This window comes from Carassius auratus, chromosome 29 (assembly GCF_003368295.1).
Source record: "Carassius auratus strain Wakin chromosome 29, ASM336829v1, whole genome shotgun sequence".
Lineage (NCBI taxonomy): Eukaryota > Metazoa > Chordata > Actinopteri > Cypriniformes > Cyprinidae > Carassius > Carassius auratus.
In genome coordinates, this window is record NC_039271.1 from 9903710 (window position 1) to 9929454 (window position 25745).

Sequence of the window (25745 nt, forward strand, 5' to 3'; positions counted from 1 at the left end):
TGTTTATATATTATATTCATATATAATATACAATATATAAATGTTTATACATGTAAATATTTCCAAATATATATACTGTATGCGTGTTTATATACATAAACAGCACACATACATATATTACATAAACAAAAAATTATTTGGATGTGATTAATCGCGATTAATAGTTTGACAGCACTAATAAAAATACAAATACAAAGAAAAATGTTCCATTTGATAAAGGTACGTCATCATTTTATTGGCCAAATTATACAACTTGTTGCAACCAAAGACAAAATTATTAAAGAACTTAAGTCACTTTTTAACATATTTCCCAGGCTGTCGCGGAAAACATTTACCACAAATTCACACTACTTTTGATAAACACTTGAATAACACGTTCCTCAGGAGCACTTCCGCTGAGAGATGATACCAAACCCAACATTGAACTCATTTACAACCAAAATGTACTGAAAGCACATGTTGTAACACCAAAAACAAAAAGAAGAAAAAGAAAAAAATCTTAACGAAAGTGATCACAGTGCTGCAGAAACCGACCGCTTGTGAAGGAGCTGACTGTTGTATCATGGGTATCAAAGAAAGAGCAGGCAGCTGGAGGATTAGCATCTGAACTAGCGCTCTCAGCTCAACCGCCATCTCCTGATGCTCATTTCAACAATGTGTATATGCGTGATGGTTTATCTCCACGCTCAAAAGTCATGCTCGGCAGTGCGGTCCGTCTCATGTGAAGAAGGGTGGTGGCACAGCACTCTGCTGGGGTGTGGTTTCTTTGACCCATCCCGTCCCCTGACCTCTCCCTCTCCTGTGATCTCTCCTCCTTTGCCTCATTTTCTCCCTCTTTCTCTCCCAACTCAGGCCTTGATCTCTGCTGGAGGGCAGTACAGGACTTCAGAATTCTCGGATGACAGCTCCTCTGAAAGGGACAGAGAGATTTTAGTATAGGATACATGATCTGATACACAAGGCCACATATGAAGCCTATTCCTGACCTATGAGGCACTTTCAAATAGTCACAAAAAAAAAAAAAATCACTGATAACCAAATTACTTAATATTGAATTACTGATGAGCAGGCATTTGATTCATTCTCATTCAGCTAGAATCATGCCAGAATAATAATGATGACACAATATAGACCGTGTGTAAAACTCTTATTTTAAAGATTCTATGCTGCGAAGTTTAAATATTTCACATACTTTTGAAAATCCAGCATTCAGCTGATCCTGATAAGCGCTCATAACAGCTTTCTTCTAACATAAGGGGGTTTGACGTCACAGCATATTTGTTTCTAGGCGGAACGCTAAAGAATGTGATACGCACATCTCCCGGAAATCTTGTATAATTCAACCAATCTGATGATGACTTTGAAACTCCCAAAGTGTTTTAAATTTTGTGTGCCATATGCATCAGACGTTCAGCCAGCGGTCCGTGAGCGTGATGTCTTAGGCTGAGACTAACTGTGCGTTCACACCGCCGGCATCGAGAGCATCAAAAAAAAAAAAAAAAAAAAATTGCTCTTGCCGCTCTGCTAACGACGCTGCAGAAAGATTCTAGAGTGCTCAGACTCTCTGACGTAGACCGAATGCTCATTTTGTATTTAAAGCGGCCGCAAAGCAAACAAGCTTGTTGATCTCGTGCAGACTAACGTTAAAAGTTAATCTCATTAAATATTGTTGTGGACGAAGTTTTAAGATCCTTTACCTAATAATGTATAAAGCACTGTAAAAATACTCTGATTCAAGTAAAAGTCTTGCATTGAAAATGCTACGTAAGTAAATAAAATATAAGTATAAACATTAGTTAATGTAAGTTTAATCAGGGAAATTTGTTTAACAGTAAACAGGGACTACAGTAATATTATTTATTATATCATTAGATTATTATTCCTATAACGTTACTGCACATCTGCAACTCAACAGAAAAATGAACAATTTCAGACACCTTGGTCCATGTATCACTTATTTAATTTATTTTATGTGGTCGGACACATCATAGATTATTGCAAACGTGAAACAGCAATAATCAACCTGTCCTCCATTGTGCTTGGGAACTTATGTGGTCGGAGCTGCGTTCTCTGGAATCCTCTCAAGCGGTGGACTTCTACGTTCCGATTGGTTGCTGCCCAACCGCATCATATCTCATTACCATAAAGTTGCCTTGATTTCAACTCTCCTCAACGGCCAAGTCGCACTGCGCCACTCCTCGCCGTTGCTCGAAGTTAGCTTACATTGAAAATGAATGACTTCCGGCCACTTTGGCGCTCTCCACGCCGGCGGTGTGAACACACAGTAAGGCAGTGACATCTGTCATGAGCCTTTCAAATCTAATGACAGTGCTGCAATTCTGCTGGACTTAGGGCTTATAATATAGCATTGTTATAATTTCTATATTGCAAGCTTTTCTTTTGGTCAATTAATAGAAGCGTATTAAACTGATAATGTACGTTTAGTTTAGGCTTTCAGAAATAAAGTGTACATCTTTTTACATTTTTGTGATGTTGACACTGGTGACAAAAAATTTGAAATTTCTATGGTATCAAACATTTTGATATCATGAAGACCTAATTTAAAGCAAAAATAACTATATTGTGGTATATAATGTTACTGTGAAATAAAATTACTCCTATAATCCATCCCTAAACTTTAAAATAAACATACTGCTACTACTAATAAGTGTTTTTTTTTATTAAAGTCTTAACGTCTTTATTTAAGTCTTAATTTCTTTATTTTAAAATGTTAAACCACCAAGCTTTCACTTCAGTGGAAAACCCTGCAGAGAACCCTTAAAACATCTGTTTTGTTGGATAATTAGCAGCACAAGTTCTCATTACAAGTTTGTTTAGACAGTTGGAGCATTTTGTGTTCCCAAATAAGCGTGTTAAGTGACCCAAGCAAAGAGTAGCATTTACTGCAAACTGAGCTGCTCAGAGACACCTTTTGCAGCCTGACATACTAACATTCTTGACCGTATCTTCACAGAATCTGTGTAAACTTACCAGGCAGGACACATTTCCACAGGCCATATGTTTTCCCAACAGCTGTCTGCCACAGACGCAGAGTGCCATCCTCTGAGCCACTGGCATACAGCTCTCCATCAGGGCTAAACCGCACACAGTGTATGGGTCCGAAATGACCCTTATATGACTCTGAAAGAGAGACAAACTTAATGTCAAGCATGAAGAAATAAGTATAAATTCATGAGCCAGTCTATAATAATAAGCTTTGTTATTTAAATAATGTAGTTAATTACATTAACTCAGGAACTTTATTCCTACCCATTTCCTCTTTAGTGGTGTAGTCATACTTATAAAGCTTGAAGTCATCTCCTCCTGCCACAAAGAAGTCTTTCTCAGGATGCAGTGAGGCAGAGTGAATGGAAGCAGGGGCATCAACAGTCTTAATCAGATCCAAACTGAAGAAAACAGAAACCGTTCAACTTTCAGTTCTCGATGCATTTTAATTGCATGTTTTTTTAGCCCCTAAAGTAATATTTGCATGATTTGACCGATTGTAGCCATCTACCTGTGGGCTTTGTAGAAAGCAATGGTCCTCCCGTACGTGATGACGAGGATCTCCCCATCAGGAATGTACTCCATGCTGCTGACTGAGGCATCAAACGACAGAGTCTTCACTGCCTCCTTTGTGTTCTTGTCCCAAAGTCTACACATGAAAGACAAAACACACTCAGAATCAGACACGCATACATAAACCAACATATATAGACATACTGTAAAATATCTGTCTGCAAAAAATGTATCTACTGTAAAATTCAAAGACTTCATCCATTACCATTTTGGCCACTTACCGGACAGTTTTGTCATCAGCAGCTGAGAGAATCTGTTGGTCATTGTTACACCACAGAGCTTTCTTTATGGCAGAGGTGTGGCCTGCAATCTCCTGGGGTTCTGCATTACAAATGCCATTTAGCTGAACATGTCCATTTATCTTTAAGCAGTTATGACTGGGCACTGGATTTTGAGAATCAAAACAAATCAAAAATGTCACTTTACATACCTGCTTCAGGTTTGCTGAGATCATAGATGCGCAGCACTTTATCATTCCCACCAGTCAGGAGACAGTTACTGTCCTGTTGATTTAACAGGTGCAGATACAAATCTCTACATTTAAAAAAACGACTCCGCCCAATTAATGGTGTTTGAAAATATGATATGAATGTTATTTCATTAGAACTGAGAAAATAAATCTTAATATCGTTCAGCCTTAGAATTCAACATTTTTGTAATTGAAAACTGTTTTCATTGCTTTGAGTAGATTTTAAATATTTAATGCAATGAATAAACTAATAAATAAGTAATATATTTAAAATTAAGTATTTCACTTACATAAGAATTTTGTAAGTACACTATTGTTTCTAAAAGTTGGGGTCTGATTTTTTAATGCTTTAAATGCTCACAAAGGCTGCATTTTTTCATTTTTTTTGGACAAATAATACAGTAAAAACATTAATGTCATGAAACATTACAATTTATAGTAATTTGTTACTATTTGAATTATTGAAAAGGAAAGTAACTTTTCTATTTTAATTAATTTTGATTGTAATTTACTCCAGCGGTGACAAATCTGAATTTCCAGTAGCGATTATCCTTCAGGTGTCACATAATCCTTTAGAAATCATTCCAATACGCTGATTTAGTGTGGGCTCTCTGCATCATGTCTTACCTGTGTGAAGTTCACAGATTTCACAATGTGCTTGTGCGCCAGTGTGAGGACCTCATCTCCAGTGACAGCATCCCATACCTTTCTGCCAGATTCCAATAAATAAAAGGTAAAATAACGTTTCACCAATATTACTTAACCCATATCATTATTATTATTTTTTCCTATTGCTTGTACTTACGCTGTAAAATCTGCTGCGGCTGTAGCTGCTTTTGTAGCTTCGTTATTTAAGGTGGCACCCCAGACAGCACCCTTGTGACCCAAGAACGTCCCGATCCAGTCCCCTGTGTCTCCCTGGCGCAACATAGGTTTGCCATCTGCAATACAGTCATTGAAATTAATCTATAGACAGACTTTAAACAAATTGTTACTCTACATGCTCAATGCCCAGCAAGCAGACCATGTTTTCTTTTAAGGGTTGGTTTTAAATTTCAGAACACACCTACCTTTACAAGCGCTAATGAGGAAATATCCATAAGGAGTTATTCCACTGAACGCCAGATCCACAACAGGTCTGGTGTGACCAGAGCAGGTGAGAGGAGTCTGTCTCATAGCCATACTCACTGGAGACCTAACAAAAATAAATAAATAAAATAATTGCAGGGTAATTTTGTGATTTTACTCAAAAACAGCTACACGTGTAAGTCTAAAAACAAGGTATTTAACAGGACAGGACAGAGCAGATGTGCTGGCTAACACAGGCTTAGCTAGCTAAGAAACCAATCATTACCTTGCAAAGACAGCAAAACAACGACACACACCAGTACTTTGTGGCCAAATTACGTATCGGGGAGGACCGTGGAGCTCAGAGCTGCACTCCCAGCTACAGTGCTGTGCCACCAGCTACACGAGGTGTGTGTGAGTGTGAAAGCTATACTCGAGCCCTCGCTATCGCTACAGGAACATAATGGAAGCACTAGCGTGAAAACCGGCCATCATTTCCGGCCCGCGGCGCCACGGGATTGGTCAGAATCTTGTCACGTGGAGCGCTATAGAGTCCTTTCTCTAACACCAAGTGCATACAACATGCTTGCTAACGCGTATGGTAAAATGTTTATTATGTAATATAAAAAAGAAGAAAAGCCCATAAGGGAAGCTTATAACCGTGTATATGAGAACTTTTTTTTTTCATTATTATGAGGTACGAGCTCAAAAATGACGAGAACGTTGTTGTTATTATTAGGCTGTACGGAATTATAAAGAGAATTCGTTTCAATATTATTTAATTATTATGTTATTAAGAAACACATTTTAACCAGAAAATGTACTTTCAATCCTTAAAGTACACTTTTTGAGCCTCGGAGCGCCCCCCATTCCTAAAATTTGAACTATGCTGCCCGTTTTCTTTTTCTTTTTTTTTTAAATACAGTGGTCACGAGATGTAGGCTATTACACATAAACAGGTTTTGAAGGGAAATGTTTTACATACAAAGATCCAGGTGCAAACGTTGTTTTAAAATTAGGTAACATCTAGTGATGCTTTATTATTATTATTATTAATGCTCAGAAACAGTATAGAAACAGTAATACACAATTACCAACAAATAAAAATGATAAACAATGGCAACAAAATACAAAATAAAATAAAGAAAGAAGAAAAATATAGATGAAATGTACATTCCATCAAAGATAGGAAAAGAGTTACAAACAGATAAAGTTTTTTAAAGACAACTGGACCAATGAAAGGTATAGCTCAAATTCTCTCATGAAAACAAAAAATGGTATTCTGTGATGTCATGATAATGCCAGGGTCATTACCTGTTTTAAAGGCAGGGGATACATTTCTGGAAAGACTCCTATAACATGGTGGATGGATAGATATATAGCTAAATATAATGATAAAGTATTATTAACTTGTCAAATACATGTGCATCTATTAACCAATCAATCCGTACATATTTATGTGGTTTATTTATAGTCTAGTCCTTTGTTACATTTATATTACGTCAATCTGAAACTGTAATGCTTGTGATTGCCATTAATCACAGGTTGCTTGCTACACCTTAGATTATTTTATCTCGCTAAAAGCTATTCAAAATGAACATCGACAGTGAGCACACATTTTCATGAGTCGAAAACAGTAAAGCAAACACGAAAGCCTTTCTACCTTAAGTATTATCTTAGTGACACAGTAACGCAGTAGATGTAAAGCATTGTGAGTGTGAGTCATATAGTACCAGCATGCACTGCGAGAGTCTCTGAAAGCACAGGGGTGGGATCACCTGATAGCACTGAGAAATCGAATCACTTTAGCGAATCGGTTCGTTCGCACTGTTCACTTGAATGAACCGGTTCAAAAACCAATTCACTGATTTCCATCAATCATCGCTCATGTTAAACATTTCGTTAAATACTTATGTTTATATTTCCAGTGCACAGATGACACCAAATTTATTCACAGCAACTTTCACCCAGACTTTCAGACAGCCCCAAGTTTTTATTTGACAGCACATCTTTACATCTTTTTTTAATCTGTTGTGTTCCGCGTAAGAAATGTACACAGGTTTGGAGCTATACAAGATAAATAATCATACAATTTTCACATTTAAGAGAACCGTCCGCTCAAAATGCTAAGCGAATCGGTTCAGTTGAATCGCGAAAAAGAAGAACCGAGTGGTAAGAACGCTTGATTCGCGAATCGAACATCCCCACTGGAGGCGTAACCGTGCAGAACCTGAGCTTAAATCCTTACCCTGCGTTACTTTATCGCATTCACTGAATCTTCTCCGTCTCAGAGCAGCACCAGCAAGCGTATATAGCAATGGCCAATTACATTCACGTCCCAGAAGGCGCGCCTTTGGTTCCTAAATTAGACGTGACTCTAGACGAGCACGATTACAGAGCCGGAGCGCTGAAACTCATCAAAACGTTGAGACCTCACTGGAAACCTTCGGAGGTCAAAATGAAGGTAATTCTCGTGTCTCATTTTTTTTGCCTACGATTCAGGTGCTCGCACGCTGGCTCTAACCGATGCACAAAGTCTGCATTCACCGACAGCAGCCAATTTGACGCCTTATATAATGCATAAAAGCGAAGTTAAGCGTGTTTCGCCTTCAAATCCTGAGCTGCGTCACCAGATGGACCCGTCGGCACCATGGCGCTTAGCAGAGACACGGCTGCCAATGCGAGCTGTCAAAGCGCTTATGTTGTAACACTCTCATTCATAAAAGTATATTGCTCTTCGCTTCAATATATTTAATGCACCATTACGAGAAAATTAAAGCAACAGTATGAATGTAAAGTGAAACTGCAATGGGAAGAACGTGGGTGGTTGGATCTTTGGATGTTGTGTATTGACTTTTTTTTATAGCTTATTTATTCCCTTAAACGAATTAACTTTAGTGTCTGTATTTATGTTACTACTATTGAAAAAATTACTTTAAGTATTCCAATAATGAGTGGTTACTTTTTTACAATTCGTAATTAGTACTTATTTTTGAGATACTTGTACTAATTACATGAATCCTAATAATGACTAGTAATTGTTATGGTTAACAAATTGCAATTTTTGGCTTTAAATTCTATACTGTAAAAAGTGGTAACCTTTAACACGTACCTTAAAGAGGTATTACTACCTGATTAAAACTGTAAAACTTAGTTTTGTTGGTTTAAATTATGTATTTAGGTTGATTCAGCGATTACTAAATAATATTTAAAACGGGTTAATTTAAAGGTTACTATTTTGCTCAGTGTATGGAGAACTATTCAGTTTCAGCTAGTATTACAATAGTTGCTGGTGTCTATTATAGTTGTACTAGTCACAAGGTGTAGGTACATTGTTACTAAGGTGTAAGTAATTGAAACTAGTTAATAGTAGGGAGGCATGATACCATTTTTTTTTCAGAACCAGTCTGATCCCAAAAATGTTGAGTATCGGCTGATACCGATTCTAGCACTTTAAAAAAAAACAATGTAGAATATCTATGTTTCTGTGTGTTGACCTTATCACTGATTTTTGTGTTAAATGCAGTCTACTTAATATAGACAACTTAATTATACAGAAAAATAACAAATGAAAAAATATATAGCTATAATCTATGAAAATACTATTATAAACTAGGCAAATGGATAATTCAGCAGCAAAGGTTACTCTAGAAAAATGGTCAGTGCCAATACTTTTATAAAATCTAATCATTTAGTGAAAAAAATGTTATATATTGCTCTTTGTATTGTTGTAAAATACATTCATTTAAATTTCAGTTTCTGTGCATGTGAAGAACAATTCATTGTGCTCACTACTCTGGTTTTGTGATCTAACAGACACCCTGTAGAAAGTAACATGATTTAGAAACCACACTAAACTCCAGCAAAATAAAGTCCTTTCATGCAAAACCATTGATCTTTTATCTACAGATCAAGTATAATAATAGGAACATTGAATAATCTTGGAGAGAGTTTCATTGTGGTTAACACCTGACACACAGTTTGAATACTGACTGAAAGATGACAGACAACTGCAGTGGAGAGACAAGTTTATGCAAACTTGAATTTAACATTAAACAACGGAACAGCTTCAGAAGAATTGGAATATAGTGCATGGAAACTTTATGGTGCTTCATAATGTTTTTATGCCTTTCATGGGGCTTAACGATAACAGAATACTATACACACAATTGGTTTGGATCGGTCTCCTCTTACCGATACCCGATCCGGCAGAAAATGGCAGTATCGGAGCCGATACCTACCGATACATAGTATCGGATCGGCACATTACTAGTTAATGGTGTATATAAAAATTTAATTAGAACTTATCGGATATTAGATCCAATTTATGAGACCTGAAGGCACTGGAAAAGGTATATAAGACTTTTTTTTTTTTTAACTTTTCAATTACCGTTCACTGATGCTTTGTTGAATTATATAATGTTATATAATTATATAATGTAGATGTCATTTACTGTTCTGACAGATGTACAGGAAAGATGAATGAAGTATAAGGACATTTTCTACCTGCGTTAGTGCCTTATGGTCATACAGCATTCCTCATTTTTAAAATGGCTCAAAGTCAATATTTGTGTAGGATAGTCAGTGTCAAGGCATTAGTTTGCTATCCAGTCAAATTACTATAACACTATAGGTGTGTGCTTTCAGCTGACATGGAAAGACGTCTGTGACGGTGACATTACACTGCTCTGTTCACCCCAGAGCACTCTGCATTCATTAGGACTGGGACAATAAATCGATGCAGTGAGATTTTCAGAATGCATCGCAATTCCTCTGGAATCGATTCTGAGTTTAGATTTTAACAGCAGATGGCGCTCTAATCTACTCTCAAATACTCATGAAGAGGAGTGCTGATGAGCGCTTGTGCATTCGGCTGAGTCATGTAACGTTAATTTAAACTCAGCTCAGAATGCTTTTTTGACGCAAGATTAATGTAAACACAGCCCACTCTGAACACCCTTGTAATTCGCTTCAACCTTTTCAAATTGTATGAATTATTTTGGGTTCAAGTGTGTGTAAGAATTTGGAAACGAGCAGTAGGGCTGTGCGATATGGGGAAAATATCTAATTGTGTTTTTTTTTTTTTGACAGATATTGCGATTGCGATTTGATTTGCGATTTTACATTTGCAAAGCCAAGCTTGAAACCGGCTGGTTAGTAAGACTGTCACTGAAGACTGACAGTCATGCATATGCTCAGGAACAGAGTAATATCGCGTCTACATCGCAGGCTTTTACGATTAGGAAATCACAACAACTCAAATAGCGATTTCGTTTCGATTTTAATTAATTGCACAGCCCTAACGAGCAGAGTACGGCTTTTTCTAAAGCATGCAGTGTCATCTGCTGTTCAAAACTAAGCTCAGGATCAACTCAAGAAAGAATGGCTATGCATTCGGAAAATCTCAGAAATGATGCTTAATAATCTCTCGATTCGTGATTCATCGATTTTGTTTTCTCAGCCCTAGCATTCATAGATGATTAAAACTGAGATGGGCGGAATCGAGAACAGTGGAGTACATCTATACACAAAGCCAAAATCTTCTTTAATGATTGAACAAGGCATCTCACAGAAAAGCCTTTTCCAAGAACAAACATATTTCACATGACTACTCATTCTCCAAGAAGTTTTCAGCCTTTCCAGGCAAGCAGAATTTCAAGTAGTTTCTTAGAAACGTGGTGTGTACGAAGTCAGTTTCACTGATTACAGAACCGACATGTATTGACTATTGACTACGGCATTAACAATGTTTATTGTGATGGTTCAGGTTTCCGTTGCCTTGGTGTTGTTTAGTAATGTGAAGATAGCAATCTTTTCTTTAGCTGGGCACCAGGGGAGACACCTTGAATCAAGTTTTTCAAGTGCTACTACAGGCATTGAATCGAATGCTCCCTGCATTTGGGATTGCGAAAGGCCGAATGGACATTTCCATGAAGTCATTGGTAAATTATTGATGATTTTACCACAGAAGTTCACAGCTAAAGAGATTTTTAAGGATATCTGAAAAACATTGGAACTCACGGACAAAACATATACAGAAACCTGATATGTTCTTCAAAACATCTTCCTTGGTGTTGGACAGATTAAAAAGAAAGTCGTACACACTTTGGAGTGACATTACAGAATAAAGGATTACAGAATTTTCATTCTGGGCATTTTAAAACCATATAAGAACTCACTTCCCCATTACAGTGTAAACCCAAACATCCGAAGCCTCCATCCGGATAAAAAGTCATCAGTCTGTAATTATATATTAGTAAACTGAAGACTGTTTAGCCTAAGGTGTGGAACAGTGTTTCCTTGTATAAATAGAGTTGGTAGGGGTGTGTCACGTCGCTTGCATGTGGGAGGGAAACCAGATATGTATTGGGTTGTTTTCATCAACTTTGAAACAAAATTGAGTGCTCAGCACATGCCAGACCACTCTGACACTGGCAGAAATCAAATTCCAGACGTTTCCCCCACTGCCCGTCAATCCCAAATAGTACAGATGATTGTGGCCTGGAATGCTTGGCGTCCCAAACACGCTCCTTTTTTTACATTAGTGGACAATGTTAATTTGTTCAGCTCTGTCACCCTGAATAACCCCACTTTTGATTCAGAATAAACTAAAAGTAATTTAGTTGTTTTGCCACACTAAGTTTGGTGATCAGTCGTTTTTTTTATACATGTAAATATGAAGTTTCTCTTCAACTTATGTAGTGGAAAAAGGAACTGGAGGCATGTGATGCTGATCTTAACAATTCGTTTTTTAATGAACATCACTAAAGGTTAACCTCAAGCCATCTGAGCGAGCTGAAAGCGATGACCTCTCCACTTGTTTTCTTCCTCTTTCTGCAGTCTTTCACCGACGGTATCACAAACAAGCTGATTGGCTGTTACGTCGGCGGGTCCATGCAGGACGTGGTCCTGGTTCGGGTCTACGGGAACAAGACAGAACTGTTTGTGGACCGTGAGAACGAAGTGAAGAGCTTCCGTGTCCTGCAGGCGCACCGATGTGCTCCACGCCTCTACTGCACCTTCAACAACGGCCTGTGCTATGAGTTCCTGCAGGGAGTGGCCCTGGAGCCCGAGCACATCCGTAGCCCTGCCATGTTCAGGTGAGAAATTGTGTGTTCTAATGGGATGATCATCCAATCATCCTTTATAATACTGAGCTAATTGATTCAGGATGACGTGACGGGGTGGAGATACCGGGGTTGATCTTCCAACTAGCCAGACACTTGTCACACAACCCCAAACTTTACCCAGTAATGCCTTAAGACATGAATGACGCACTACGCTTTCTCTCTCGCACTCTGACCCAGGCCTCCAGCCAATACTTGTCGGGTCTCAGACAGCTGTGAAAGAACAAGGCTACTGTGTTAGCAAGCAGTGACTAAAGAGTTGGCATTTAAATGCACTACTGCTCAGAAGTTTGCAGGAAAATTTTTTATACTTTTCTTCAGCAATGCTGCATTAAAGCAAAATTGATAGCAAAGAGATTTAGAAAGCTACAAAGTTTTTTTTATTTCAAATAAATGTAATTCTTTAGGACTTTCCAGTGGTTTTTCACATTGATAATAATAAGAAATGTTTCTTTAGCACCAAATCAGCATATTAAATAAAAAAGTAAATTAAATTTATGCATTTAGCAGATGCTTTTATCCAAGTGCATGGATAAAAGTGCATTCAAGCTATCAATTTTTACCTATCATGTGTTCTCGGGGAATAGAACCCCCAAACTTGCGCTTGATAACGCAATGCTCTATTTAACATTAAACAACAGGAACACTATAATAATAATAAAATATAATAATATTAGGATGATTTCTGAAAGATCATGTCTCACTGATGACTGGAGTAATGGTCTTAGAGATTCAATTTACAGTACAGTACATAAAAAAAAAGTTTATAATAGATAACAATTTGCAATAATATTTCACAATATAATACTTATTTTTGATCAGATAATTGCAGCTATGGTGAGCATAAGAGTTTTTTAAAAGTCTTTAAAAAATCCCAAACTTTTGAACGGTTTGTAAGTATATAATATACTGTAGAGCCACTCTAAAAAACCTAAACCTAAACCTGAAAATAAGACATTTTTATTTGTTTACAGGCACATTGCGAGGCAGATGGCAAAGTACCATGCCATACATGCCCACAATGGCTGGGTGCCCCAATCAGACCTCTGGCTGAAGATGAGCAAGTTCTTTTCCCTTGTTCCTACACACTTTGAAGACCCTGAGATGGACCAGAGGTGAGCTTTAATTTTAAGCTTTAATTTTAAGGATTGCATTGTGTTTTGACATGTTTTTTTTAGCAAAGCAGAATATGTAGAGTAACACACCCTTCGAGTATAATGTCTCTTGGCGATATTAAAGCTGTCAGTACAGGGAGGTTTTTGCAGATGCAACTAAATTTGTACATTGTCTGAAGGGAGTATGACTGGTTTTACATGCAAAACTGAGACATGGAGAATGTTGCTATGTGGATTGTTAGAGCGTCTGCCCTAGTCAAGTTTGAGTAAAAGTAATAGTTCAGGTATGTTTGAATTCAGGTATGTTTATTTTAATGTTTTATTTTTAATTATTTTAAAACAACTGCTGGAAACAAATCAAACACCCATAAGTGTCTGTGCAGTTAGTTTGCTGTTTTTAAGATGTTTATCTTATTGAGTGAAGCAGGTTTGTGTACAGTGTGCCTTATTTGAATCACACTGGAACAGAAGAGCGCGTTTGTGTTTTCTGAATGCATGTATGTGTCGTCTGTTTCCAGGCTGAACAGTGAGGTGCCCAGCACCGCGTGTCTTAGAGACGAGATGATCTGGCTTCAGCAGAACCTTTCTAAACTGGGTTCCCCAGTCGTTCTGTGTCACAACGATCTGCTCTGTAAGAACATCATCTACAAACAACAGGAAGGTGAGTACAACAAACCCCACCGGTTTCCTTCAGCCACAGCGTATGTTTTCCCAACCCCCCCCTGCCTAAGGTAGGCTTAAATTTAGTGTTTTCACCTCTGAAATATAGCATGGATGCCCTTTCCTAAAGGGTAGTACAATTAAATGATCATCCGATTTTAATCAAGGCAATCAGGAGAATCCACTGGTTTCCATAAAATGTGTTTTCTGTTCTTGAAATCAAAAGCAAATGTGTGTTTGTGTTTGCTTTGGGGAATGTTGTTGAATGCTGTGATGCTGTTTACTATCTTCATGATGTACAGACTGGCGACCATCTGCCGCTACCTGGCCCACAGGATGGAGAGTGAATGCCAGTGTGACATTCCTGTTATGCACAATGTTTTCAGTTCGTTTCTCTCTGCAAATATATTTATGAAATGAGGAAGTTTTTCTATAAAACACAGTATCAGACTTTCATAAATATGCCCAGCTCAGGCCAAGGCACTTCAGCTTTATTTATACAATGACAAGAAAATATAAGGAAGGAAATTCAAAGCCTAATTTGAATAAAAGCAAGTAATTTGATCATTTTGAAGTTTCAGTAATACAGTATTTATTTATTATATGTGAATTAGACTAGGAAAATAAAAGCAATTTTTCTTTAGTTTGAGTGGACTTTTTGTCATGTTCTCAGGTGCCAAACCTAAAATAAAGTACAATATCTTAATTATATTTATAAATAATATAATGAATAATTAATTATATATTTATTATATTACATATTTAGATATATAGATATTTTTCATATATTATACTGTAGTTGTTATTTAAAAATGTATATAATATATAAACATTATTAATTAAAATTCACTCAAAATCATCAGCATAACAGGAATGACCCACTTTGAAGAGTAAAAGCATGAGAAAATGTTTGCTCTGCCACAGCAGTAGTGTGAGAATGTAGTTCCTGTCTCTCACTTTTTTTTTTTTTTTTTTTTTTTTAAGTGGCTGCAACCGTCAAACTGATTACCAACAGCACGTATCGGTTGCCCTAAAGGTATCACTTGCCCCTAAAAACTGTTCTTTAAGCAGTAAATAATTGACAACAAGCGATTAAAGATTGGAAATCTGCTCCGAGAACAGGGTTTGGAGGCAGCTGCGACCTTGGGCACTTTAACTTTGAGAGAGGAAGGAGGCTCTGTTTTGAGAAAAAAAGCCAAGCCACTTCCTCCAACTCGCTTTTAACACACAAACCAAGGGGTGGGAGGAAGTTTTCACAGTAAAATGTTTAAGTTTTTGACATTCCTGCTCACTCAGCCCCCTCCCCTTCCCGGTGAGACCTATAGAAGCCAAGAACAGGAGTGTTATGCAATAGGCCAGCCTTCCGAGCTCGTACCTGTTTTTGTTTTTCTTGCCTTCCGTTGACACTTAGGGAGTCAGATAAGTCTGAGAGTCCCACAGGCTCGACCTGCACAGGAAGCCACTGTGGCATTTGCATAGAGCCAGTAACTTGGGTCCTCACTGGCTGGCTAATGGACCAATGGGGATGCTGTGTGGTGGGGGTGTGCGTTTATGAGATGAGCCGTGTTTGTTCTTAACGGGGGAGGCGCCCAATGGCCTCTCTGCAGTGAAGCTGTGTGTGTTCTGTGACAGATGTGAGTTTGCCCAAATCTCTTCATCTGCTGCACAGGGCTATAGCCACTGACTGGAGGTGTTCAGTGTGTCCCGCTAGGACGCCACCGGGTCCGGTAACCACCTCACGTGTCTCTTTCTGTAGACCAACACTTCTGTCCAATGTCAATCAAACTTTTTTCTAGACACCAGGAGCTCTAGAGCACTGGGAATGCAAGGCAACGTAAAGTCAAACACACATTAGGTGCAATAATGTGCATTTAACAAACTAGGCAGTGATTTGTCATATATTATACTGTATTTGTATACATATATATATACATACACACGCATTACACATATGTAGAGTAAGTGGAGTAAGGCTTTGTTTTCAACACTGTCTACATCACCTGACTGATCAAGTCACTGCTTGCTAGATCACTGCTATACAGACTATGTGCCATTAGATGGCAACATTGCCCATTTTCTCTCCTTTACCTCCTCTGTCCTTCCAACCCTGTGGTTTTACAGTACAGCCATGTCTGCATTTTGTAAAGCTGTCAACTCTTATCTAACCTGATTTGTTTATCCATTTCTGCTCTATTCACTTTTATTTTACTCTCTTTTTACTTTTACTGTTTCCTGAAGACTGTTTATGCGAGGTGCTCTTTCTGTCACCAGTAACGAGATTTCCTGGAAAACTTGGAATAACTTTGCACACTCATTAATAATTTGTATTTAAGAAGGAATCATGGTTTTTTTTTCAGTTTAAATATTAAAAAAATAATAATAATAATACGCATTTTCCTTTAAACTAAAAAATCAAAGAACGTTGCAAGTTTTCCACTTTTCTTCTCAGCAGACTCATGTAAATGGTGATTCATCAATTAGATAAACTTTTATTTTTTTTTAATTGATAACATAAGCCATTTTATTTTGAAAAGATGATCATAATTTGTATATCATTATAAAAACTTTAAACGTGTTGTTTTTAATTGCTTGTGTTGAAATGTTGCACTTTTCAGAATAAAGAATCAATTTCATTTACCCCATACACTTAAAAACTAACACATTATTGAATTATTAAAATCATGAAATGATGATCATGATTTTGATGATCATGTTTAGTTATGATGGAAATGATACCTGATGTGGTAAGATGGGTATAGTGAACATCAAAATTATAATGGAGAATGTTGCATCATGATCTGAAAGTAGGTTTTTTTTGACATCATTAACAAAATAGTCAGTATTTGAGAATTTTAATCCAGAAACGGTATCTTTTCAACAGTTCAAGTTAATTGAGCGCAATGTTGTGTCCACACACAAAAAATCATTACCATCACACACAAAATCAATAACCTATCATATGAGGATGTGAAAAATATTTTACATGAAATGAAACCGTGTGATAAAGTTTCATTTTTCAAAGTTACCCTAATTGAAGAATCACCCATATAACATGCTGTTTTTTCCACATGCATGCTATAAGTGCATGAAATCTGTCCCCGTGTCTTGTTCACTTCATCATTCGTTTATTCTTTCTCGTCTTGCACCAGAATGCAAATCCTTACTCCTTTTTTCCACATTTGATTTGAGAAGTCACTTAAATTGCAGATAATGCCAATTGTAGTGTTGGTTTGCTAATACAGGCAATAGATTGTTACAGTAAAAAAGAACAAGGGTTATTAAGAAGACAATGCCCGTGTGCTTTTCTAAACAAATTGCTATTTGTTTCCCCTCCTGCAGGAAATGTCAAATTCATTGACTACGAATATGCTGGGTACAATTATCAAGCCTATGATATTGGCAATCACTTCAATGAATTTGCAGGTAATGCTCTATGAACACAAATTAAGCCATTGGAGAGAAGAGTAAAGAACCTGCTTAACCAAGTGGGTGTGGCCTTCTTGTGATTGACAGGTCTGAATGAGGTGGACTACACGCTGTATCCCGGGCGAGAGCTCCAGTTGCAATGGCTCCAGGCCTATCTGGAGGCCTACAAGGAGTACAAATCCCAGGGCACACAGGTGTCCAACACTGAAGTGGAGGTGCTGTACGTGCAAGTCAACCGCTTCGCCTTGGTGAGTCGAAACTGGATTCATCTGCCACGGTCTGGAATCGTGACGCACTTCCATCCATCTGCACCCTGCCAAATTAAACATCAGACATTTGTTTTTTCAATGTAATTACTTTCTTTAATGACACGCAGCATTTTACAAAGTAAACTGGAACATCGTGAGCAGTTTAACTATTTAGCAGGTAGATCGTCTGCATTAGGGCCAGTGGAGACGAAGGTATGAATAATGATTGGAAGTTGTCAGGGAAGAAGCCTTGAGATCCTTGCAGGCGTCGACCTCTGGGTGTTTGTGTGTGCACAGGTCATTCTTCCACAATCAAGTAGCACACCTGCCCTTTCTCGACAATGATATTTACTTTAGAGGAAAACTAATTTAATATCTAGTTTACTCTCACCATTCAGTCTTTCGGGATCAGCAGACGTGTTAAAAGCAGGGCAGACATTTTTTAATTTCCAGTCTGTTAGGAGAAAGAAGAGAAAGAGAAAACATAATCATCCTCTGGCTCTCGGTTATGGGGGCGCAGTTTTCTCTCCTGTCCCTGAGAGGGACCTTGAGAGACGCTAAAACAAACGCCAGAGGAATGCCACAGTGTGGGGCTTAATGATAACAGATGTGCGTTGCCTTTGTGATTTGTTGCCTTTCACTTTTGGATTCCTTTTTCTTGCAGCTTTAATTGAAAGAGAAAATAGAAGAGTCCTTAAAAATATGGGTATATACTGATTAAGTATCATGTTAACGCACCATAAACAAATTAAGCCAGTATTATGGTTTCTAGAAGTTGAAGGCAGCTGGCGTAGCTTTTAAAAATCAAAATGTTATATTCTGATCATTAATTTATAGCTATATTATATAATGTAGATTATATAATAGTAAACAAAGGTGATTCTGAATAATATCACAATATTACAATATTACTAAGATGAAATCAATAGAAAATTGCCAGAAACTGTTTATACAATAATTGATAAGCTTTGCACACCAAAGTTGAGTCAGTCAAATTATTTTCTTTCAATAAAAATGAATACATTTAATCGGCAAGGATGCATACAGTTGATCAAAAGTGACACTAAAGACTTTGTTTATCAGAGAATCCTGAAAAACTCTTTCCACAGAAATATTAAGCAGCTGTTTTCAACATTGATAATAATAAGAAAAGTTTCATGAGCATTAAAAAAATGATTTCCGAAGGATCATGTTACACTGATGACTGAAGTAATGGTGCTGAAAAAAACAGCTTTACTATCACAGGAATAAATTATGTTATGTAATAACTATATTATATTGAAATAGAATACAGTAAATTTAAATAATGTATAAATAATCGATCAAACTAAATGCAGTCTTGGTGAGGATAATGGACTTCGTTCATAAACACTAGAAAATCTTACCCAGACGTTTGAACAGTAGTGCATTTTACATCAATTCATAACTGTATAAAGTAAGAATTTAATTGAGTTTATTGAACTAATATTTCCCCCCAAAAAATCTCTATATATTTCAAGGACTATGTATTCATTTTAGATAGACGTGGGTGTGTGGCGCCCAATGAAGCTCTGCTTTATTATGTTTGCACACCATCCTCACATGCCTAGCCAGGAGACTTTTATAAAAGATGGTCTGAATATACTCCGAGATTGTGTCTGAGGGGGTTCAGCACCCTTGGCTCTGGCAGAGGCAAACATTTATTCTGTGCAGTTGAGCAAAAAACACAGAGGATAGAGACTTTATTATAGGCCAGCAGACCAATGATCTTTACTCACATGATGGCAGGAGTGATTCAGTCTCTTCAGAGGGCTTTTATATAAATGCCACATTTTATAAGCTTTTACATCACTGTCAGTGATCCAGAATCAACACCGATAACTTCCATGCAGTTATCGTTTTTTTCCTTTTTTTAATGGGTCCACTAAAAGGAAGCCGTCTTTGCTTAGAAAGGCGTGGGTCAAATGTTTCCAAGCAACAATACAACATGCAATCTGTCCCAGTGAACTCCAGTGTCAAGGTGAATCTCACAGAGCCTGTCGAGAATATTCCTTAGTCCTATTTTCCCCTGAAATCAAAATAGAAAATTAAGAGCATTTGGTGTTTATTAAAGGAAGCCTCTTTTTTTTTTGGGAACATTGAGATCTGGGCATCGAGAGATTATTTTTATAACAATTAAGCCTCTACCTCCTGCAATGTATATCAAATTTGCATTAATTTAATCAGAAAAAAATTATATATTTATAGATCATTTGAAATATTAATACATTAAGGCAGTATTTTTTGCACTACATTTAAATTACACTGATTCTAATCAAAATAAATATCCCTGGTTTGTTGTTTTGAGGATAGATTTTTCCAATGATTAATTTATTTATATATAGACACAGAGTTACTGGAAATAGGCTTCTTTCATATACATTCATTTTAGTTAAATTTTAAATTAAATTAAAATAAAATAGCTTATTTTTTCTTAATTTCTTAGTTAACAATGAAAACACTGATATGAAATATATATATATATATATATAATTTCTATATATATTTTTTCTTTTCCTTTTGGGGTACAGTATGATTTTATTTATTTATTATTATTATTATGATTTTTAGTCCTCAGTACCCTGATATATTCTTCTGTGAAAAAGTAAAAAAAAAAAAAGTCTTAATTTTTCCTCATGGTCTTTGTTTTTTTTTGTTCTCCCCAGGCATCTCATTTCTTTTGGGGACTGTGGGCATTAATCCAGGCTCAGTACTCCACTATCGACTTTGACTTCTTGGGGTAAGTTTTCACTTTTGAACAACACTGAACAGCATCCATATAATCAAGACTGAAACTATGTATGCTCATTCTCGGCCACCATATTTGTTCTTGCAGATATGCAGTTCTCCGTTTCAACCAGTACTTCAAGATGAAACCAGAGGTGATGTCACTGCTCCTTCCAGAATAATCTCTCAGGTCATGGCTTGTGCTACTCTAGAGAAGGGCTCCCCCTGGTGGACACAAGAACTAGCTGGAGACCTCTTCAATTTGTAGACCGAACACTGCACTTACTTGTCTGAACACATTATATTAGATAAGCCCCATCTCTGAACTCATAGTTGGTTTAGCGTTGTAGAAAACCAAGCACTTAAGCCCCCCTCCTCTCTTTAATGTGGCGATCAAGAGAGAGGGTCACCCCTGTGCCCTAGTCTATTTTAGTGATATTGCCAATAGAGGAAGCAAAAACTGACACACAGATGGCTTACTCTGGAGCCTCCACTTGCCAATGTATGTGAAGAGCGAGCCCTGGAGAATTTCAAATAAAGAAAAGCTCCCAGATACCGGTCCTCCAAGGACAGGGATCCTCCCTCAACAACAATTATTATCTGAAGTCAGAGAGGAGGGCTGCTGGGTCTGTTCCCAGCAACTAACTGTTCTCACCCTGAAGGTCATTCCTGCTTGTTTACACACCTTTTAATGAGAGAAATCAGTGTACTGTAAGATCATGTAGGGTTTACTGTATGGATAGTCACTGATTCGGTCTAAACGGGGAACTTCTGGCCTGTCTGTTCCTTTAAGTGTTGTTCCTGGCACAGCCGCGGTAAGATGCGTAATTCGGGGACCAATAGAAGCTTCGTTGTTCGTTTCTGGCAGACGATTCCTCCCCCGTCCTGTCACTGTGAACCACTGTATAGCGCATTCATAAAGTTCTTCATTGTTTTCTCAGCGTGGTGCTTGAAGAAAGTAGCCAAGGCTACGACAAGCCTGTAGCTAATCTGAAGCCCACACCAAAGTGCTGATATTTCTTGCTTGTACATTACAGGCAGTGTATTTTTCCACATTAGAAATAACGTGGTAATATTTACGTCACATGGTGGTTTTGTACTGATTTAAGTGGCGCTGTTAAAGAGGTCGCTCTTTTTCTGGGAGGTATCCATGACCTTTTTTGTAATGGATGTATTTCCTGGAAGCCTTAATGATGGTATCGCTTTCTGAATGCACTACTAAAGCTTTTGTATTCGTACTCCCCATCCGCATAGCTAAATGACAGGCCTTTTTGCACAAACTGACTGCTTTAAGAACAAAACCAGTCCTCAGATCACCGTGCGATGGGCCGCTCTTTCTGCTTTAGGACTAGTTTAACTGCACATGGTGAGAGTAGAGATAATGCTTTATTTAGCAGGGTCCCTCCACAAGCCGCTCCACACAGAAATGGTGTAGTAGTTTATTCATATTAATCTGGACTTGGGGCAAATAATGCTTGAAATGAACAAAAATGCCCTACATATATATATATATTACACCACTGTTCAAAAGTTTGGAGTCAATGAGATTTTATTGATTTCTTTATTTATTTTAGAAAGACATTAATACTTTTATTCCGTTCTCTCCTTTTTATTCATTAAAGAATCTTGAAAGTAAATCAGTTTTCACAAAAATATTTAGCATCACAACTGGGTTTAACGTGTATGATAAGAAATGTTTCCTGAGCACCACATTATTATATTAGACTGATTTCTGAAGGATCGTGTGACACTGAAGACTGGAGTAATGGCTGCTGAAAAGTCATGGTTATGGTTTCTACATTCTGATCAAGTAAATGTTGCCTTAGTGAGATTGAATCTTCTTTTGAAACTGTTAGAAAATCTTCCTGACCCCAAACCTTTCAACATTTGGTTTCATAATATTTTATTCTAGGCTGATCTAGTTTTGTGTTTAGACACCATGGTGACCACTTATATCAACTGATTCATTTAAATTATTTGACAAAATATCTTGGAGAGAAAAAAAAATAGCCATCATGAATATAAAAAAATGCCACTGAAATCAATTCCAGTTAGTTTCAGATTATGCTCAGTACACTTGAGCAATGTAGTGTAAAGTGTGACCAAGCTTTTTTTTTGTTCTCCCAAAAATTCTGGTGCAAACCTTAGCTCTGAGACCTGCCTTTGCACCGCCTGGCCACCCTCATTTACCTCAGTTTCCTGTGTCAGTTTGCCTATACTACAAACAACCATGTATAATTCTGTAAATACTAGAAACTGTGAATTTCAGGTTGTTTTATAGTATTTTGATGTATGCTTCTTTTTCTATGCCAGTTCTTTTGTAACGGTCAAGGTTGCACCTTGATCATGTTTTTGAACTGTCAAAGACCACACAGAATGCTACATTTTCCTTTTTTATTTTATTTAATACGCCAGAAATGTTCATCAAACATCTAGTGGAAAAACTCACTTTAAGAGTCTATAACTGATTTGCACTCTTTAGCATTTGTAGAAAACCGAAAGTGATGCGTGGTTCCACCTTTCATGCAATGAAGTGCTTCTGGTGAACATCAAACGTAAAGGACTGCCTCATGCAAGCATCTACTGGCAGTTTTTAATGTAGGTGTATATGTACAACTGTAAACATACTGTAAAAGAAAATCTTGGCTTATTATTAAACAATGCCTGTTGTCAATAACTAAACAGAGATAGTCTTTTTCTAAGAAGAACTGTTTAAGTAGATTTAATAATAATCCGGGGATTAAATCCTGAAGTGTAGCATAGATTCTGTAACAAATCTGAATAGAAATAAAATTGAATGAAATAAAAAAGTTCTTGGTCTTGATTTCCCGTTCTGCTTACCAGAAAGAGATTGCGTCATAAAAACAAAATGTAATGTGGTTAACCTTCATGTTGTAGTTGGATCATGGACCATGCCTGTGTTTTATGCTACGGAGTGTTTCAGAAAGAAATAATTATAACAGTGCTCCAGTTCCGACTGTAATTGAATTAGTTCCAGTCCCTCCAGCGACTTCCACCAAGAGCTCCGCATTAATTACCAAATTCAATATCTGGATTCACGCCTCAACTTATTTCCATTTTACAATGGTCAAATTACAAACACTTGTCTGAAATAATTACAAGTGTGCGAGATGCACAACATATCGACATATTAGGACAATTCTTGTGCCTAGTTTACATAAAATAATATGAGCAAAAACATATAGTTTGTTCCCTACAAACACCTCTACAATCGTTTGTCATTGAAAGCAAGATGCATCAAACAAAAAAGCCCATGCACACTGCACACATCTATTCATGCCTCCGATTTTTTTCCACAACAGGTGTTAGACATGGACTACATGACTGAAAAAGCTTTAAAGCAGCTGAAGGCGGAACAGATCAGACAAAGCTCGCATTCACAACATCTCTTTTAACACACTGCAGGAGGGTGTAATAAAGCCATACACAGTTATGGGAGCGTGTCTCATAGAGACAAGGTCATGATAATACAGTTTGAGGAATAAAGATGTAAAAGCCGCTGGGTTTGTGAGTCACAAACAATGTGCAGTGGGTCAGGACGTTCATTCATCTTGATTAGATGTGCCAACCTAATTACAAGCAGAGGAAACAGTAATTAGCACAAGTCTCACCTCGTTAATCACAAAAGACTTCTTCAGTCTATTTTTATCTGATTAATGGCTCTTTAAACATGGGGTGGGGTATATAGATTTGGGGTAATTGTACTCGGCTTGCACGATCTAGTTTTATTTCACTTTAACGTCATTAGTTTTCATTGTTTAATGGGAGCTGTTGTTGTATCTAATGTGTGGATCTTCACAATGAGATGACTGTAATAGGCCGATCTGATGTTTTGAGGATGTTAATGAAGACTGTTTCGTTTATGGCTAGCAGCATTTGAATATACAGGTCACATATGGCTGTGTGTCAAACCTAAATCACATTATGTGGATTCATGACTACTTAAAATGATTAAGATAGGAATGACATGAAGTAAAACTAACACCATACTAAGCTTATAAGTCGCATAAGACATGTTTAAATAAATGTGCACAAATTTGCCTATATTTCCAGAACAGAATTCTGAACCTAAATAAACACCGGTTCAAAGTTCTTGGTTCTTTTGTTGACATATTAAAGTTTTATGGCCCCCCAAAAAAGGCAAATGATATATGAGCAAGTCCCTCTTGAAAAACCTTTTCTGGAAAAAGAACTGTAATGTTTGGTGTATATACTGTAAGTGCTACTGGGGTGAAGACGTCTGAGTGCATGAGGAAAAAACTCATTTTGAGAAAACAGATGACTGACATCTACAGACACAACTAGATAAAGTGTAATAAAAAAGTCCACTAGACTAAAGGGAGACATATATAACATAAAATCTCAAAATCGACAGCCACACACATAAAAAAAAAAAAAACCTTTTGTTTTGCCTTAAAACAAGTCTACAGCATCAAAATGGTGTGAATGCTTTAAAGGAACAATATATATATATATATATATATATATATATATATATATATATATATATATATATATATATATATAAATATAATGTAGTCACCCTCATGTCTGCTTTATTTCTTCTGTGCAACACCAAAGATGATATTCTGAAAGTTTTTTATGATTTTGAACACGATTAAAATCAGTGGAGTCCAAAAAAACCATTTTTGGACCCCATTTACTTTCATTGTATTGAAAGAAAAAAAAAACATCAAAGTGCCTTTTATAAGTCATACAGGCTATGGAAGAGAATGACGGTGAGTAAATGATGACAGAAATTTAATTTTTGGTGATCTATCCCCTTAAATGAATACGGTTTGATCCTATCCAGGTGCATTTTGACAAATAATTTTTAATCAAAGCACTCAAAAGTCACTGTTGTCAACTAATAAATAAGTCATTGTACAATGAAAGATTGCAGCGGAGAAACATCTGGCAACAGCAGCAGGCCGCTGGAGTGTTTGTGTATAGCTACAGATGTGGAACAGTTCCAGCTCAGATTTACAACAAAGACTACATGCAATATGCGGCGTAATGGCCCGGATCAAAGCCCTAAACTGAGAAGCTAAAGATCGCGAAACAGATTAACTATACTCTCGCACAATACGGACAGCTGTTCGTAACCATGAGAGCTAAAGATATTCCCTCAGATTAACAGCGATGACAATGCCAGCAGCTGCTGCTAGAGCGGATAATAACAATAGACGGGCGAGCGGACTAAGAAGATGGAGAAAAACATGTGCTATCATGACAAAGGGGTTGACAGACTCAAACGCTTTACATCCCACAATCCCTGAGGATCAAA

At 37.1% G+C, this 25745-nt stretch overlaps 2 protein-coding genes across 3 annotated transcripts; one reads left to right on the forward strand and one right to left on the reverse strand.

Annotated features, from left to right (window-relative positions):
• Positions 1–204: 204 nt before the first annotated feature.
• On the reverse strand, positions 205–5612 carry LOC113048030 (serine-threonine kinase receptor-associated protein-like). Its single transcript, XM_026209530.1, has 10 exons — positions 5403–5612; positions 5119–5243; positions 4854–4989; positions 4676–4757; positions 4010–4082; positions 3801–3900; positions 3518–3655; positions 3271–3407; positions 2992–3141; positions 205–910 (listed from the first exon to the last, which is right to left on the reverse strand). Exons 2-10 carry the CDS (start codon positions 5228–5230, stop codon positions 849–851), a joined length of 990 nt encoding a protein of 329 aa, XP_026065315.1. The 5' UTR covers positions 5231–5243; positions 5403–5612; the 3' UTR covers positions 205–848.
• Positions 5613–7332: 1720 nt separating this feature from the next.
• On the forward strand, positions 7333–23247 carry LOC113048031 (ethanolamine kinase 1-like). 2 transcript variants are annotated; one of them, XM_026209531.1, is made up of 8 exons: positions 7337–7580; positions 11957–12216; positions 13218–13358; positions 13877–14019; positions 17358–17441; positions 17532–17692; positions 20377–20450; positions 20547–23247. In XM_026209531.1, exons 1-8 carry the CDS (start codon positions 7434–7436, stop codon positions 20617–20619), a joined length of 1083 nt encoding a protein of 360 aa, XP_026065316.1. In that variant the 5' UTR covers positions 7337–7433; the 3' UTR covers positions 20620–23247. The 2 variants fall into 2 exon arrangements, with proteins under 2 accessions (XP_026065317.1, XP_026065316.1); XM_026209532.1 differs by lacking the exons at positions 20377–20450; positions 20547–23247 and adding an exon at positions 15651–15745 and having other exon boundaries at positions 7333–7580.
• Positions 23248–25745: the final 2498 nt, after the last annotated feature.

What these genes read in the sequence shown, in the direction of transcription:
- LOC113048030 (XM_026209530.1), bottom strand. Translation starts at nt 5,230, where the DNA reads ATGGCTATGAGACAGACTCCTCTCACCTGCTCTGGTCACACCAGACCT. An exon ending in GCCGCAGCAGATTTTACAGC is followed by an intron (nt 4,758 to 4,853) that starts GTAAGTACAAGC and finishes GGAATCTGGCAG; the next exon opens with AAAGGTATGGGATGCTGTCA. An exon ending in GTGGAAATGTGTCCTGCCTG is followed by an intron (nt 911 to 2,991) that starts GTAAGTTTACAC and finishes TGTCCCTTTCAG; the next exon opens with AGGAGCTGTCATCCGAGAAT.
- LOC113048031 (XM_026209531.1), top strand. Translation starts at nt 7,434, where the DNA reads ATGGCCAATTACATTCACGTCCCAGAAGGCGCGCCTTTGGTTCCTAAA. An exon ending in CGTAGCCCTGCCATGTTCAG is followed by an intron (nt 12,217 to 13,217) that starts GTGAGAAATTGT and finishes ATTTGTTTACAG; the next exon opens with GCACATTGCGAGGCAGATGG. An exon ending in GACCCTGAGATGGACCAGAG is followed by an intron (nt 13,359 to 13,876) that starts GTGAGCTTTAAT and finishes GTCTGTTTCCAG; the next exon opens with GCTGAACAGTGAGGTGCCCA.